Here is a 14415-nt window from a genome sequence, read left to right as displayed (position 1 = left end):
AACTAGGTTTGGCCAGAACCCATTCAGCTTTATTACTGATCTGTAACATTCACATTCCACTTACGCTTTGTACATATTTTGGCTACACCAGGTAATCACACTCAGTCATCATGGGATGTTCTATTCTTGGCTGTCCTTTTACCTCTTCACTCTTTCCACATTTATTGTTACCAGTCGCTTACACCTCACAACAGTGATTATAGGACAAACCATAACCTGACCTTTTATTTTCCTTGGTATCAATATGATTTGCTGTGCATTAAAGAAATGAAAACACCTACAGACTCCATACTGTCCTACTGTTTCCATCTTGCTTTACTGTCTATATATTGTCACCATCTTGCCCTACTGTCTCCATATTGTCCTACTGTTTCCATCTTGCTATACTGTCTCCATATTGTCACCAACTTACCCTACAGTCTCCATACTGTCCTACTGTTTCCATCTTGTTGCACTGTCTCCATATTGTCCTGCTGTCTCAGTTTTGCCCTACAGACTCCATATTGTCCTACTATCTCTGTCTTGCCCTACTATTTCTATCTTACCCTACAGGCTGCATATTGTCCTACTGTCTCCATCTTATCATTCTATCTCAGACTTTCCCTGTTGCTCTGCAGGTCTCTGTGCAGTTGCCCTTATTTGCACCCCCTACTAAAACCATCTTAGGTGAACTGTACAAATTTGGGCCTTGTTTGTGACAGATCCTTCCTGATCTATGGACTTGATATCTGACAGTTTCCTTTGGTAAAAATAAAAATGTAGCAGGACGCACATACAATAAATAACTTAACTGTCTCCCTTGACTCTCCCACCTCTCAGGAAACTCTGCATCCGCCGCATTGCACGGGAAAGTTGTGGCGACAGGCACCACAAAACGCACAAGAAGAGGCAAAAGGACAAGGTTAGGCACCAACAATAACACTGGGAGAGGAAACTACACTCAAGTGACACTGCTGTTATCGTTCATGTGGATTGAGGTATGCTGACATCACTCACGGGTCTTGTCTGTCCATATGTATGCAAGGAAAACCCATTTATTTAGCCTATTCTAAAACTAATTTCTTTTCAATCTGTTATTGGTAACCCCTGTTCCAGTTGAAGCTCTGACATTGCACACAAGTCTTTGCATCCTTATGTTAATTAAATCTCTCTGATGTGAAAACATCTTGCAGAAAGGTGAAAGTTTCCCCTTTGCTTTGAAGAGTGAAATATGAAAGCAGAAAAGCAAGGTCAGTTACAAATATAATGCTTGCACTTTAATTCTCTCTATGAAGAGATTTAGCTACTCTGCCCCCCCCCTCCTTTTATATTTGGCGCTGATTTATTCATTTCACTTCCTGCCTCACAATAACAGGAAGGACCAGTCCATAGGGATTCGAAGGGGAGGTGTTCCTTTGATATAACAAGGATAAAGGAGTGAAATGAATTGTACTCTTTTAACAATTTTTTTGAGCTACAGATCAGGGGAAGAGCTTGATTTATCCACAGGAGATAAGAAAAAATGAATGTTTGGGGTGAAACTGTCTCCCACTAGTGAGCAGAGGGCGGGCGGGTGGGGGTACACATAATTAAGAATAATTCATTTATTATATAATAAATGCTCTGTTATACAGATAGTTAGAATCTCAGCTGCCATAAAGCAGGGCAGGACTGCTGCTTCCAATGGGGATCAGATAGGATCTGTGCAGCCACTGAGACAGAATGCTCTGTTATACAGATGGCTAGAATCTCAGGTGCCATAAAGCAGGGCAGGACTGCTGCATACAGTGGGGATCAGATAGGATCTGTGCAGCAACTGGGACAGAATGCTCTGTTATACAGATAGCTAGAATCTCAGCTGCCATAAAGCAGGACAGGACTGCTGCTTACAATGGGGATCAGATAGGATCTGTGCAGCCACTGAGACAGAATGCTCTGTTATACAGATGGCTAGAATCTCAGCTGCCATAAAGCAGGACAGGACTGCTGCTTACAATGGGGATCAGATAGGATCTGTGCAGCCACTGAGACAGAATGCTCTGTTATACAGATGGCTAGAATCTCAGGTGCCATAAAGCAGGGCAGGACTGCTGCTTACAATGGGGATCAGATAGGATCTGTGCAGCCACTGGGACAGAATGCTCTGTTATACAGATAGCTAGAATCTCAGGTGCCATAAAGCAGGACAGGACTGCTGCATACAGTGGGGATCAGATAGGATCTGTGCAGCAACTGGGACAGAATGCTTTGTTATTCAGATGGCTAGAATCTCAGCTGCAGTAAAGCAAGACAGGACATTATGACTACATTTAGTTTATATTACAATTTTTTCATGCATTTTACTAATTTTTTAATCATTGCACATTGTTTCAGGGCACAGCTGAGTTGATTTCTCTTTAATGATTGAGTCCGTGTCTCAAAACTCTGAGTAAAGGAATACATTTTGCAGACAAGAAGAAGAAGCTCTTTCTATTGCTCCAACAAGCCCTTTCTAACTTGTGACCTACTTTCTGCAGAGCCAAGACCTTTCCCATCAGAGCTGTAACTTGACGCTGGGAGAAATTAACCCTTCAATTGCCCGAACAGGCAGGAAAAGGGAATAAAAATCATGCAGCTGACAGCGTTTATGTGCGTCATACAAATGTTTCGGGGAATCAAATATCACTTCTTTTGTATTGGAAATCAAAAGATCTTTTAGAAAAATAAATATAAAAGCAAGATAGGAAATAATCTCTTTTTGCCTTAAACAGTTTTCATTTCTTAGGGTGTCATTCAAGTGGTTGCTAGGGATATATTGCCTTAGTAGACATGGTAAGGGAAATAAAAGAGACAATAAACAGAGATCTTGCAGCCAATATATTTACTGGTTGCTGGGGTCAGTGACTCCCTCATCCTGAAAACCAGATTTAATTTTTAGTTGTAGGCTGGAATAGGCCAGAAAAGGAAGGCTAAAATGAAAGAAAATAATAAAAACCAACTGAAAAGTTGTTTAGAATGGGATTGTCTATAGCTAACTAAAAGTTAATGTGACCTTCCCCTATAAATAGATTGCTGTCCCATTCTTGCTTTAGGCTTGACAATACCTATCTTTTAAGGGAAAATATATATTTTTTAATACAATAATTATCCAATTTATTTGTCTATTATACAGGGGCGTAACTACAGAGGAAGCAGACCCTGCGGCTGCAGGGGGGCCCAGGACGTATAGGGGGCCCCACGAGGCCCAAATAATGATCAATTTTAACAAATATTTGTAAAACAGGACAATCTCTGAATATGTTGGGGGCCCCTAAAATGAATCTGCTGTTGGGCCCAGTAACATCTAGTTACGCCACTGCTATTATACATATAAGTCAGTATATTTGTGTTTATTCAGATTGGTGGGGGCAGCCATAATTGCTCAGGAGAGTAAACCTACTGCAAAGCCTCTACCGCCCTCTTGTGGTCACATTATCAATGAAAAAAATGGCAGCATGCTTGTATGTTAATTTGCTTTTTGGATACCCCTCTCCTTTTTTTTGTATTATAGACATCTATGAAAGGGACATTAGTAAAAGGGAACCTATTTTTTACTTGTTTCAAAAGTGCAGTGGTTTTGTTGGCTCTGCCTTACATAGCTTTCTTCTTTTCTAGCTTTCACGCACAAATCAAAGACTAGAAATGCCTGCCACAAAGCAAGAAAGGACTGCTGCCTAGACAGTGGACTAATGTGTGCCCAATACTATTAAATACAGAATCCCTTCCCATCACTGTAATTCTTTTCCTCTATTAATAACATTGGCATCAAGCATCATTTTGATAGGCCAGAGTAGGAAAATACCAGCCAGTTGGCACTTGTTTCATATGCCCCTAAGGTATGATTACAATGGGCACCAGGCATGTATATGTGCATTTATATTCTAGGGAGTCCAAGCTGCCAGGGGGAAAGCTGCTGGGAACTATCTTAGGCCTTTCCATTCAGTTTTCAATATTTTGGCGCCACCTGCTGTGCAACCCTCAAAACGACAGTTCCAGCTGACAGCTGCAGGCATTCATCTCCCCCGTACTCTCTAACACTCTCAGAATAACTGAGCTTTGTGCTGTACTGAAATGGGCACAAACACTAAGGCGTTACGACACATTCAAGGGAAACGTGCCTGGAAAGACAGCGGCGTAGGCTCTGGCGCACAAGGCCGATGATCTAATCTGAATTTCTATTATGCCTTCTGTAGACTTTTCAGAAATGGGGGTGATAAAAAAGGGAAGGATGCAATTGCTTCTGATGGTATTTAATAAATATATTATGTCGCTTGGCCTTTTTTATTCCATTAAAATGTGTATTTGCTCTTAAATCATGCTCTTCTACCATGTGGCATGCAGGGGATGTGGATTCTATGAATATGGTAGTTTTGTTTGCTCTGCTTCTGCTAAGCTGTCTTAGCTTCAGTCTATGAAAGCTTCTCTAGGTTACAGTGCAGCACTTCCCGGTTCATTTATATAAATGGCCATGCTGTACTCTCTGTGTATAAAGATAAACCCTTTTTTGGAATACAAGCACTATATATGGGGTCATCTCTCAGGTGCTGGGAGTTGCTGAAGAGTTACAGTTTAAAGATCACCTTTACAGTGTCTATAAATGATTCACTGTTTAGACAGTCCAACAGAAGGCAAATGCCATGACATACAACAGCAGGTGGAACCGGATCTGTTACTCACCTTTGACCCTGAAGCTTCCGTTACAGAAGCCTAAAAATGGCCCTGCCCCTTTCAAACCAGCTACAATAGGACACATTTACTAATTGCAAAACGAGAGTAAAGAACACCCAAAAGAGACAACTCTTTGCACTTTCAGCATGCAATGTATTCATAAGGGGTATGTGGTATTTGGGTGTCCCCTAGATGGAGCATCATTAAGATGTACAAACAAGGTGCAACTACAAACTCTGCTTTTCTGGAAATCTAACAGGTGCAAGTGCTCCTTGTATGGGGTGCAATACATGGATACATGGCTTTTGGGTTGGGTATGGGTATGCAACATGTGTCTAGTTTTATAGGGGGCAATATTTCTAGCGAGTGGGCATAATAAGGAACCAATACATAGGTGAGATACTGGGATGGGTTAGTTCCCATAACCTAACGAATTAATTATTTGTTTTATATAATATTGTTCATAAGTGCAGATTTTATACATATTTTTTATTTAGTTCCCATAAGCCTTGCATCATACTGCCCCTCCAAACCCCTCCCACACTTCCCAAATAGCTCTGCCCCACTGAGACAGGTAACACTGTGCCAAATACTTCTAGGCAGCAGTTCATCCAGTATATAGTGTACATTGTGATTACAGCGCTTAGGGATAAATGGAGCTGACGATCAATGGCAGACTTGGCACAGACTGACGGGGAGGGGGTGTGTGTTATTATGTAAGAACACGTTCTACGCACTTAGTTTTATTGGCATTCAGGAGGAAAGCTACTTTTTAGCACGTAGCATAAGTAACTGCCTCCAAACACAGGTGCACCATCCATCATCCATAACAGAGTCACTTATAAGGTTTAACGCCTGCCAGGATACACTGAAATAATGAAGTCACGCTATGACATCAGAGCAGGGACCAAAACATAAAAAGTCTATTTCTGTGATGCACCTGGGGTACAGACTGCCACCTTTTCTTTCGCTCTCTATATATAGAACACTGTTTTAAATTACAAAAAGAGATTGTAAGCACTGTAGACAAGATTGTTGCCGCCATTGAAATCAGTATAGGGGTCACTAACAGGCACTAGGCCTATGGTTGAACACCCTGGAACTCCCAGAAAACCTGCTGCACCACAGCTGTTATAGCAGTAAAATTCCCAGCATTCCTGCGAGCTGGGAAAACGCTGGGAATTACAGATGCACTGTAGCCGGTGGGGCAAAGTTATAAATAGTTAACAGAGAGGGAGGTTGGAAAGACTGATAGAATGACACAAATAGCCAGATGGAGAGATAGATCAGACAGATGCAAAGATACAGACAGATGGAGGGACAGACACAGACTGACATACAGATAGATAGCTATAGACATGTAGAACTATATACTCACATAAGCAGATAGAGAGACAGATAATAGACAGCCCTATAAATACAAATAGGCAGAGATATGGCTAGATAGACAAATAGACAGTCTCTATATATAGAGAGTGAGAGAGAGAAATATGCATACATGGACAGATAGATGGATGGACAGATGATGATAGATAGATCTATAAATACAGAGGGATTTATAGATAGACACATAGATAAGACAGAAAGACAGACGGGAAACATAAGCAGATGAGATACACCTATAGAATAAGGATATATACAGTATATATATGGCACCAAGCAGTTCTGCAAAGCAAAGATACAGCTCATTCCTACAACAAAGGGAAACCTGACCAGTTTTGGTATTTGTAGATATACAATGGATCTTACCTGAGTATCAATCATCATCATTATACTGTGTGCAACATCCCTCTCTGCACCCTGAGAAATGATCCTGTACTGGTGGGTGCCAGAAGCTGGCGTCCTCAATCTTTAATCCCTGCACGTTTCACTAACAGGCTTCTCCCAGCAGCAAATACTCCATAGGGTGTTCCGTCGGCCTGAGTTCCATTCCGACACTGGATGCTGAAGGGCTAATTTCTTTGAATGCTGGGGGACCACACAAACGCTAGCAGGTGGCAATGGCAGATTCCAAGCACTAGCACGCCGGCTATTCAAATGCATATCCACAGCCAGTGCTGAGGAACGGGCATGACAGAAGGCACCATCCACAAATCCGGAAAAGAAGAGAACATGGAACCTGGGGGAGTAGGAGGAACCAACAGGAGACTCTGCTATAGAGAGAGAAGCACCAGCAGCATCAGCAGGAACCAAATCCACTCATTAGAAAGAAGCAGTGATTAAAGGGCTCAGTGATAACTCTGCCATCTTCTCCATTGTGTGGCCTCCAGTAGAGCTGGTGCTGATGGACTCAGCTGTCCTTGTATCACCTTAAGGAGGATGGGAGGGGGGCTAGATACAACTGGCCAGCCATCTCCAATTCACAAATGACCTCTGTGATCTATGGGTAAAGGATCATCCATGTAATTTGTGCCGAGTAACAGAGGGGTCTGGGTTCTAAATGGGGCTGCTGTCTCAGTTACAGGCTCTTGGTGGGATTGTGACGGACAGCGACAGGGAAAGAATCCAAGTGTTTAGGTCACAGGCAGGCACATTGCTGTGCAACTACAAAATCCATGTAAGCAGGGAGGGGAGAAGCAGGAGGAAGGAGGGGGGAAGCTGGAGAGAAACCAATAACATCTGCAGAAACCCAATGGCAGAGACACATAGCAGTGCATGTCCTGTAAATCGCACCTTACAATGCAATCAATGAGCCTAGCAGCAGAGCCCCATGAGCAGCATTGTGTCCAGTTGTGGATATATAGGTAGGCGCAGATATATAAATGAGATTTTATGGCTCAGCACACACTGCAAAGGCAAGAGGGGAAAAAGGGCAGGCACAAGGGAGTGTCTCCTTTAATTGGCAGTATTCAATATCCTAATATACTCCCTCCTCCATCCAGAAATCACTCTGTTTAAGGGAGAAACTCTCCCCCACCCTTTTACAAGCAATACCATGGGTACAAATACCAAGGGGCCCCTGGGGAGAGTAAAGAGCCTGCATATATGCCTGGAGTGCCAATTACTGAGCAAAGAACCTCGTCTGTGTATAGTATAAGTAACTGGCTAATAATCAATAATGTGTGTGTTTATATATATAATATTCATCCTGCTAAAATATCAACCTATACTATGGCTTCAACCCAAGAATGTTCCAGGCATAATACAGACCCCCTAAGGAACCCTCAAGGTTAAATACAGCTCAGTCCCAAACCTGCTGGGTATTACAGGGCTCATTCATAGAACCCACAAGGAGGTATATGGCTCTTTATTAGAATTCAACAGGGAAAAAAGGTTTCTGATGTTGTAAAATGTCTTGATCCCATAGGTGTAATAAGGCTCAGTGTCATTATGTACCAAACTGAATATTGTGCTTAAGGTCTAATCCTAGACTGTGCCTGGTGCAATTTCCCCAGCCATAGATGTACAGCTGCCTCCAGAAAAAGGTACACTGGTATATATATCAGGGGTATCTTGGGCACACCATAGATAAGGAAGGATCCACACAGCTCCCCACTGCTGGCCTTCATACTCTACTTTTTGGAGTTAATTACAATGGCTACTTATGAACAGATAGACCATACCACTTGTATAGCTCCTTGGTGCAGGATTCTTGAAGGAAGCTAGATGTGGCACACTTGCTGGTCCAAGATAGACTGTAGAAAGAATCCTTTACACCTATGGCCCATTGGTGCAAGATTTTGGGAGGAAGCTAAGTGTGGAGAGCTTGCTGGAGATACTCACTATGCCCACCTCTTCCAAGATAGACCATACTCAGAATTCATTACTTCTATGGCCTATTAGTGCAAGATTCTGGGAGAAAGCTAGGTGTGAAACACTTATCAGAGTTACTCACCATGGCTACCTCTTCCAAGATCATACACAAAACCCATTACCTCTATGGCTAACTGGTTGAGGATTCTGGGAGGGGGCAGTGCCTTGCAAGACATTTCTGGAGGAACACTTGTTGGAGCTTCTATGGCCACCTCTGCCAAGATAGACCATACCAAGAATCCTTCCCTTGTATGGTTACCTGCTTGAGGATTGAGGATGCTGTGTGAGCCATTTCTCTTGTTACCCAGCACCCAACAAATGGACAAATCCAAGCAACAATTTCTAAACTAGAAGTTACCGGGTCCTATAGAAAAATCATTTTATGGCCACCTAAACGTAAGGATTAAGTATTTCAAATAAAAACACAATAAAAACTGCTTCTTCGCCAGTGCCCCCTGGGCTGCCTATAATTTCTGGGTCCCCAGCAGTCACATAATCTGCTTTCTCTATAGCTACACCCCCCACACAGAGAGGAGAAGCACAGGATAAGAATTCCCACGGGGGTGCAGAAAAGTCTGACAGATGCTCAGTGCCATTAGCCGTGCAGCTCAGTTTAAGCTGAGTAATGGCTGGAAACCTAAGGAGGGGGTTCCGAATGTGCCTGCTGAATCACACACGGATTTTTTTGCTATTGCAATCATGGCTAATCGAATAAGCAGAGGGCTGGGTGGGCTTTATATGATTAGATACTTTGTGTGAGGATTAAGGGGATACACTTACAGTGTGGAGGCACACCAGTGGCATTTACTTGCATCGCCCATTCAGCAGGAGAACAGAGGTCCTGTGCCCAGTGTCGGATTGGTTTACCCAGAGCCCACTGTTAATACTCCTATTACTACTCCCCCAGCACCACCATCAGCCACTTATAACCCCCCTAAAATGCCCATGGTTGTGGGGCCTAACAGGGCCAGGGTCCACCCATGCCACATTACCTAAACTGCCACCTAGGATTTGTAAAAATAGACTTTCTAAAAGCTGGTTCAATGGTTGGTACCTCCCCTATCTGACCACAAGCAGCTCTCTCAATAGCACAGCACCTGTCACAAAGCGTGAGTTATTGATGCTCTCCCAAGGGCCCCCGAAGGCTGATATTAGGCACCTTTGGTCTAACTGGATGGATGTGCAAGAACAGACCACGCTTGGTTGACAGATGTTTGGAAATCCAAGAAGAACCTATAGCATTTGGGGAAACCATTGTAAGGCCCCTCTGTGTATCCATGGAAACTGCAGCAATTGGTAAGGAGAAATAATCTCCCTCTGTGCAATCATTTATATATGAGATATGAGCAGAGAGAGTCTGGGAAATAGAGAGAAACCCCATGAATATTACATGACTAGTAGTGTTAGGTCAGACTGCTAAATATAGTCAGCTGCATATGGCCTTCCTGCTGCTTCTGCTTAATATCTATATATAAATACACACATATATATGGCTATTTTGGCAGAATTATATTAAAGGAAAACTTTACCCCCAAAATGAATATTTAAGTAACAGTTTATATCAAATTAAGTTGCATATTAAATAATCTTATCAAACTGGAATATATAAAGTAAATATTGCCCTTTTACATCTCTTGCCTTGAACCATCATTTCATGATGGTCTGTGTGCTGCCCCAGAGATCACCTGACCAGAAATACTGCAGCTCTAACTGTAACAGGAAGAAATGTGGAAGCAAAAGACAGAACTCTGTCTCTTAATTCGCTCATTTTAAAATGGAAATGTTCTATTTATGATTACCCAATGGCACTTACTACTAAAAAGTATATTATTATGGAAATGGTTTATTTACATGAAGCAGGTTTTACACATGAGCTATTTTAAGCAATATCTTTTTATAGAGACCTACATTGTTTGAAATTATAGGTAGCCCTACATTGTTTGACGGGTATAGTTTTCCTTTGAGTAACTCAATGATATAACTCATTGTAATATAACAGGTGCCCTAATGGGCTGTATATTCAAGTGCCACAGGGTCAGACTGGGCTGGCGGGACACTGGAAAAAATCTGGTGGGCCCCACCGCTACCCAGGCCTGACCCCCACTGAGAACTGTGGGCACTCCCCTTGCTCCTTTCATTGCGGCTGCCAAAGGTAAAAAGGTACGTTACTGCTAGAAAAGTATTTTATTGACTACAAATAACATGACATGTTTCGGGCTTAGCCCTTTCTCAGAAGGGCTAAGCCGGAAACATGTCATGTGATTTGTAGTCAATAAAATACTTTTCTAGCAGTAACTGCTATTTGAGCGCTCTCCTCTATACTGCAGAATTTTGAGTCTACATAGGATTGCAGTAATCCTTTGCTGAGGATCGAAGCATTGAGGAATTAACCCCTGCACGGCTGAGCGTAAGAACAAATTGTGTTTTTTGTAAAAAGGTACGTGGTGGGATTGGGTGGAGGAGCTCATGACTGGGGCAAGGAGGGTCACAACAGGGTTGGGGGTCCCATGAGGTGGCAGCTCCGGTGGGCCCAGATCTGTGGTTGGGTGGAGGAGCCCTTTAAACTACCCTTTTAAACTATATTACAAATAATGAATCCTATACTCATCATCATTTCAAGTTGATTAGTCCTGTGACACAAGTATATCGAATCCCAATCCTAATTTGCATATGCAAAACTGCATAGGAAAATTGTTGTAATTTCCTTGATCATGTGACCTAAATTCATTTGATTTTATGGTTCAGACTTAATTTTGCCTTTTCAATTTGGATTTAATTGAATCTGGTATTATGTGCATCCCTTATAATAAGTGATGACATCACTAAGCACCATTTAATAAAGGGATATATGTAACTGATGGTACAATACATATACATCCATGCACACACAGTGGGTAATCAAGAAGAGGTTAATATGCTATGATTACACTGTACACAAATGAGCTCTGCACTGTGCAGTGTATACAAGTGACTCTCATGAAAGGGGAAGTCTGATAATCAAATTTAAAGGACACCTATTGTCTGGCTAATGGAGTAATAAAGGGTCTTGGAAAGGTAAATCCATCAGGATCAGAACCTGTGGGATATCTTGCTAAGAGTCAAACGTGGGAGGGCTCAGTCACGTGGCCCATCCTTGGACTGGCTGAATCAGAAGCTGGAAGCCCCATTGCTATACCACGCGCAGTCTCTGGAGCCGTTCCCATGGCGACGGCTAGATTAACTGTTACTCTCTGTGCTCCTTCCTCTGGGCTATTGTGATTGCTCTACAGAGTCCTCAAAGAGAAGAGATGGAGGAGGGAACGAACTGAGGGGGGTGGAGGATTTTCTCTCTTTTTTTAATTCCCCAACAGCCAAAAATACCTTTGCTGAGCTGAAACATAACATTGATTGCAATTACAGTTCCCTTAATTGCAATCATTCCCACAGTGAGGGTGGAATCACTCTAGGGGGGAGGGGATAAGACAATGAAAGTGCAAACGTAATCGTGACCTAAATTAGTGCGCTTTAGGGCTACCCCAAGCTACTCCAGAGGCGGAGCAGCCTAAATGTCTGGTAAAACTTCTGCTTTCACTTACCTACATGCCCGAAGAGAAAACATATGTCGGCTCCCTCCCATATAGATATATCAGTACAAATAAGCTATACTCTCATACTGTACTATCTAAGGAAATCAATATGGCACCTCCTCCCATATGTATAAATACAAATATACAGAGAAGGAATGTTCTGGGCACACAATAAGCTATACCCTCATACTGTACTGTCTAAGGGAATCAATATGGCACCTCATCCCATATGTATAAATACAAATATACAGAGATGGAATGTTCTGGTCACACAATAAGCTATACCCTCATACTGTACTGTCTAAGGGAATCAATATGTCACCTCCCTCCTCCCATATGTATAAATACAAATATACAGAGAAGGAATGTTCTGGTCACACAATAAGCTATACCCTCATACTGTACTGTCTAAGGGAATCAATATGTCACCTCCTCATCCCATATGTATAAATACAACTATACAGAGAAGGAATGTTCTGGGCACACAATAAGCTATACCCTCATACTATACTGTCTAACCCAGTACAACTCATGTCTCCAGATTCAAATACATAGCTGCTCACCCCTGTACAAAGATCAGGCAGGGTGGCATGCTGGCCTATTTAAGAAGGCCTGGGAGCTGTGGGGGCCACAAATAGGACTTGGCAAGAAGCGAGACAATGCAGAGTGGGAGATCTAATGACCTTTTAGCTGTCAGACTGTATCAGCTCAGTCTTCAGCCGCATGGAAAGGACTCATCATTCCCCTGGGTCCCTGGGGCTGTTGTTTAAAGTGAAAACATACCCTATGTATACTCACAGTTGACTTTCACTCCTATTCCTTGTAAATGTTTAGTAATATCTGTGTAGTGTGGGCGTTGCCATACTGCTTATTCTGCCATGGCCATATTAAATGTCACACCTAGAAATACACAAAAAAGTGATACCAAAATTATTGCTGGGCCCAGTGCCAAGAAGGTCCATGTGGGCACTGTGCTAATACTCTGGGCAGGCCCGGACTGGCAATCTGTGGCAAATGCCAGAGGGGCTGCTATAAGATGCCATAGAAAGTCAGTATTTAGTAGGCTGGTGGGGTCTGTTTGGGCCTCTCTGTGGGCTGATTGGGCCTCTGTGTACCTGAAATGCCAGGGCCTATTTTAATTCTCAGTCCGGACCTGACTCTGGGTGCTCTGGGGATGAGGGTCCTGAAAATGAGGATTAATATGAAATATATAACTAGGTATAGTTACATGCTACAGTGACTACTTGCTATCCTCAGAACAGAGCAAGCCACAGATTCTGGTCGAACTGACCCAGAACAAGGAGAATTCAGAGCTTCTACTAAAGAGATGCTGGTTGAGAGTATCCTTGGCAGTGATCCCCAGCCTGTTCCTTAGCAACCAGGGTTGCCACCGTGTTTGTGCCGGAATTCCATGTGACTGACAATCCTTCCCATATCCTGAAAGACAAAAGAAGGGAACAAGTTTACTTTTGTTCAGCTCTGAATGAGGAGATTGGACACAAAAATCACATTATTTTGCTCACAGCAGTGCATTTTCTTTTGTTTTTCAGTAATGATGGACCATAGTGCCACCACGTGGCTGCTATGTATAATGCATCCCATGGATGCTCTATAATAATATTATCGTTACAGTATTATTATAATTATTAGCCTTTATTTATATTATATATTGTTTAAAGCAGGATTTACCTTACATTTATTTTCATTACACAGAGAAACAGACAATAGAGAGGTGTGAATTGTTGTGGTAGTTAGCATATTTGGTTTTGCATTGTTTATTGTATGACACTGCCTGGTTAATCAGTATGTAAGGCTATAGTAAAATGGGACTAACTGGGGCTGCCAAATGTACCGGAGGAAGAGTTTTGTTGAACTACACAGTAAATGGATGACAAGAACAGATTTATTAAACAAGATCCACAAAGGAGTTTAACAGAATAATGCAAAAAAGTACAATATGGTGGTTAGGCATTTACTCACAGCACCAACAATGTTCAGCACTTATCCCTGCAGTGTAAGCAATGAGAACAGAGCAGCTTATAAAGAGGAGCTCTTGGCTTTCAGGCCTTATCCCAAGGTAGGGTTGCCACCTTTTCTGGAAAAAAATACCAACCTTCCTATATTTTTATGTTTTTTCCCGATAAATAACATTGGCATCATGCAACATTTTTACCAGACAGGCCTGTAAAATAACGGCCAGGTGGCAACCCTATCCCAAGGGGAACCCAGGGATACCTTTCTAGTCCCTGAGTCTGTTCATTTAGTTCCCTACTTCTGGGCAGTAGTATGCCTGGGATTTATAGTCCCACTAATACTATCAGTAGGCTACTTGGATCAATAGCCATAATCAATTTGTCAATGACCTATTAAAGAGTACAGCCTACCAGTTACTAGATCTGACCTATCTAGGTTCCAAGAGACTCTTCCAGCT

General features: G+C 42.4%; 1 protein-coding gene across 1 annotated transcript in view; it reads right to left on the bottom strand.

The window, feature by feature from the left end:
• ralgds.L (ral guanine nucleotide dissociation stimulator L homeolog) overlaps positions 1–7405 on the bottom strand; it is a 76460-nt gene extending 69055 nt beyond the window's left edge. Inside the window, exon 1 of the mRNA XM_041572418.1 lies at positions 6415–7405. Within this exon, the coding sequence (XP_041428352.1) occupies positions 6415–6435 (21 nt within the window). The 5' untranslated portion in view covers positions 6436–7405. The remainder of the gene's footprint in view (positions 1–6414) is intronic.
• Positions 7406–14415: the final 7010 nt, after the last annotated feature.

The sequence above is a fragment of the Xenopus laevis genome, chromosome 8L (genome assembly GCF_017654675.1).
Source record: "Xenopus laevis strain J_2021 chromosome 8L, Xenopus_laevis_v10.1, whole genome shotgun sequence".
NCBI classification, from domain to species: Eukaryota; Metazoa; Chordata; class Amphibia; order Anura; family Pipidae; genus Xenopus; species Xenopus laevis.
The sequence above is the reverse complement of the archived record's forward strand: the minus strand, read 5'-3'. Positions and strand labels throughout refer to the sequence as shown.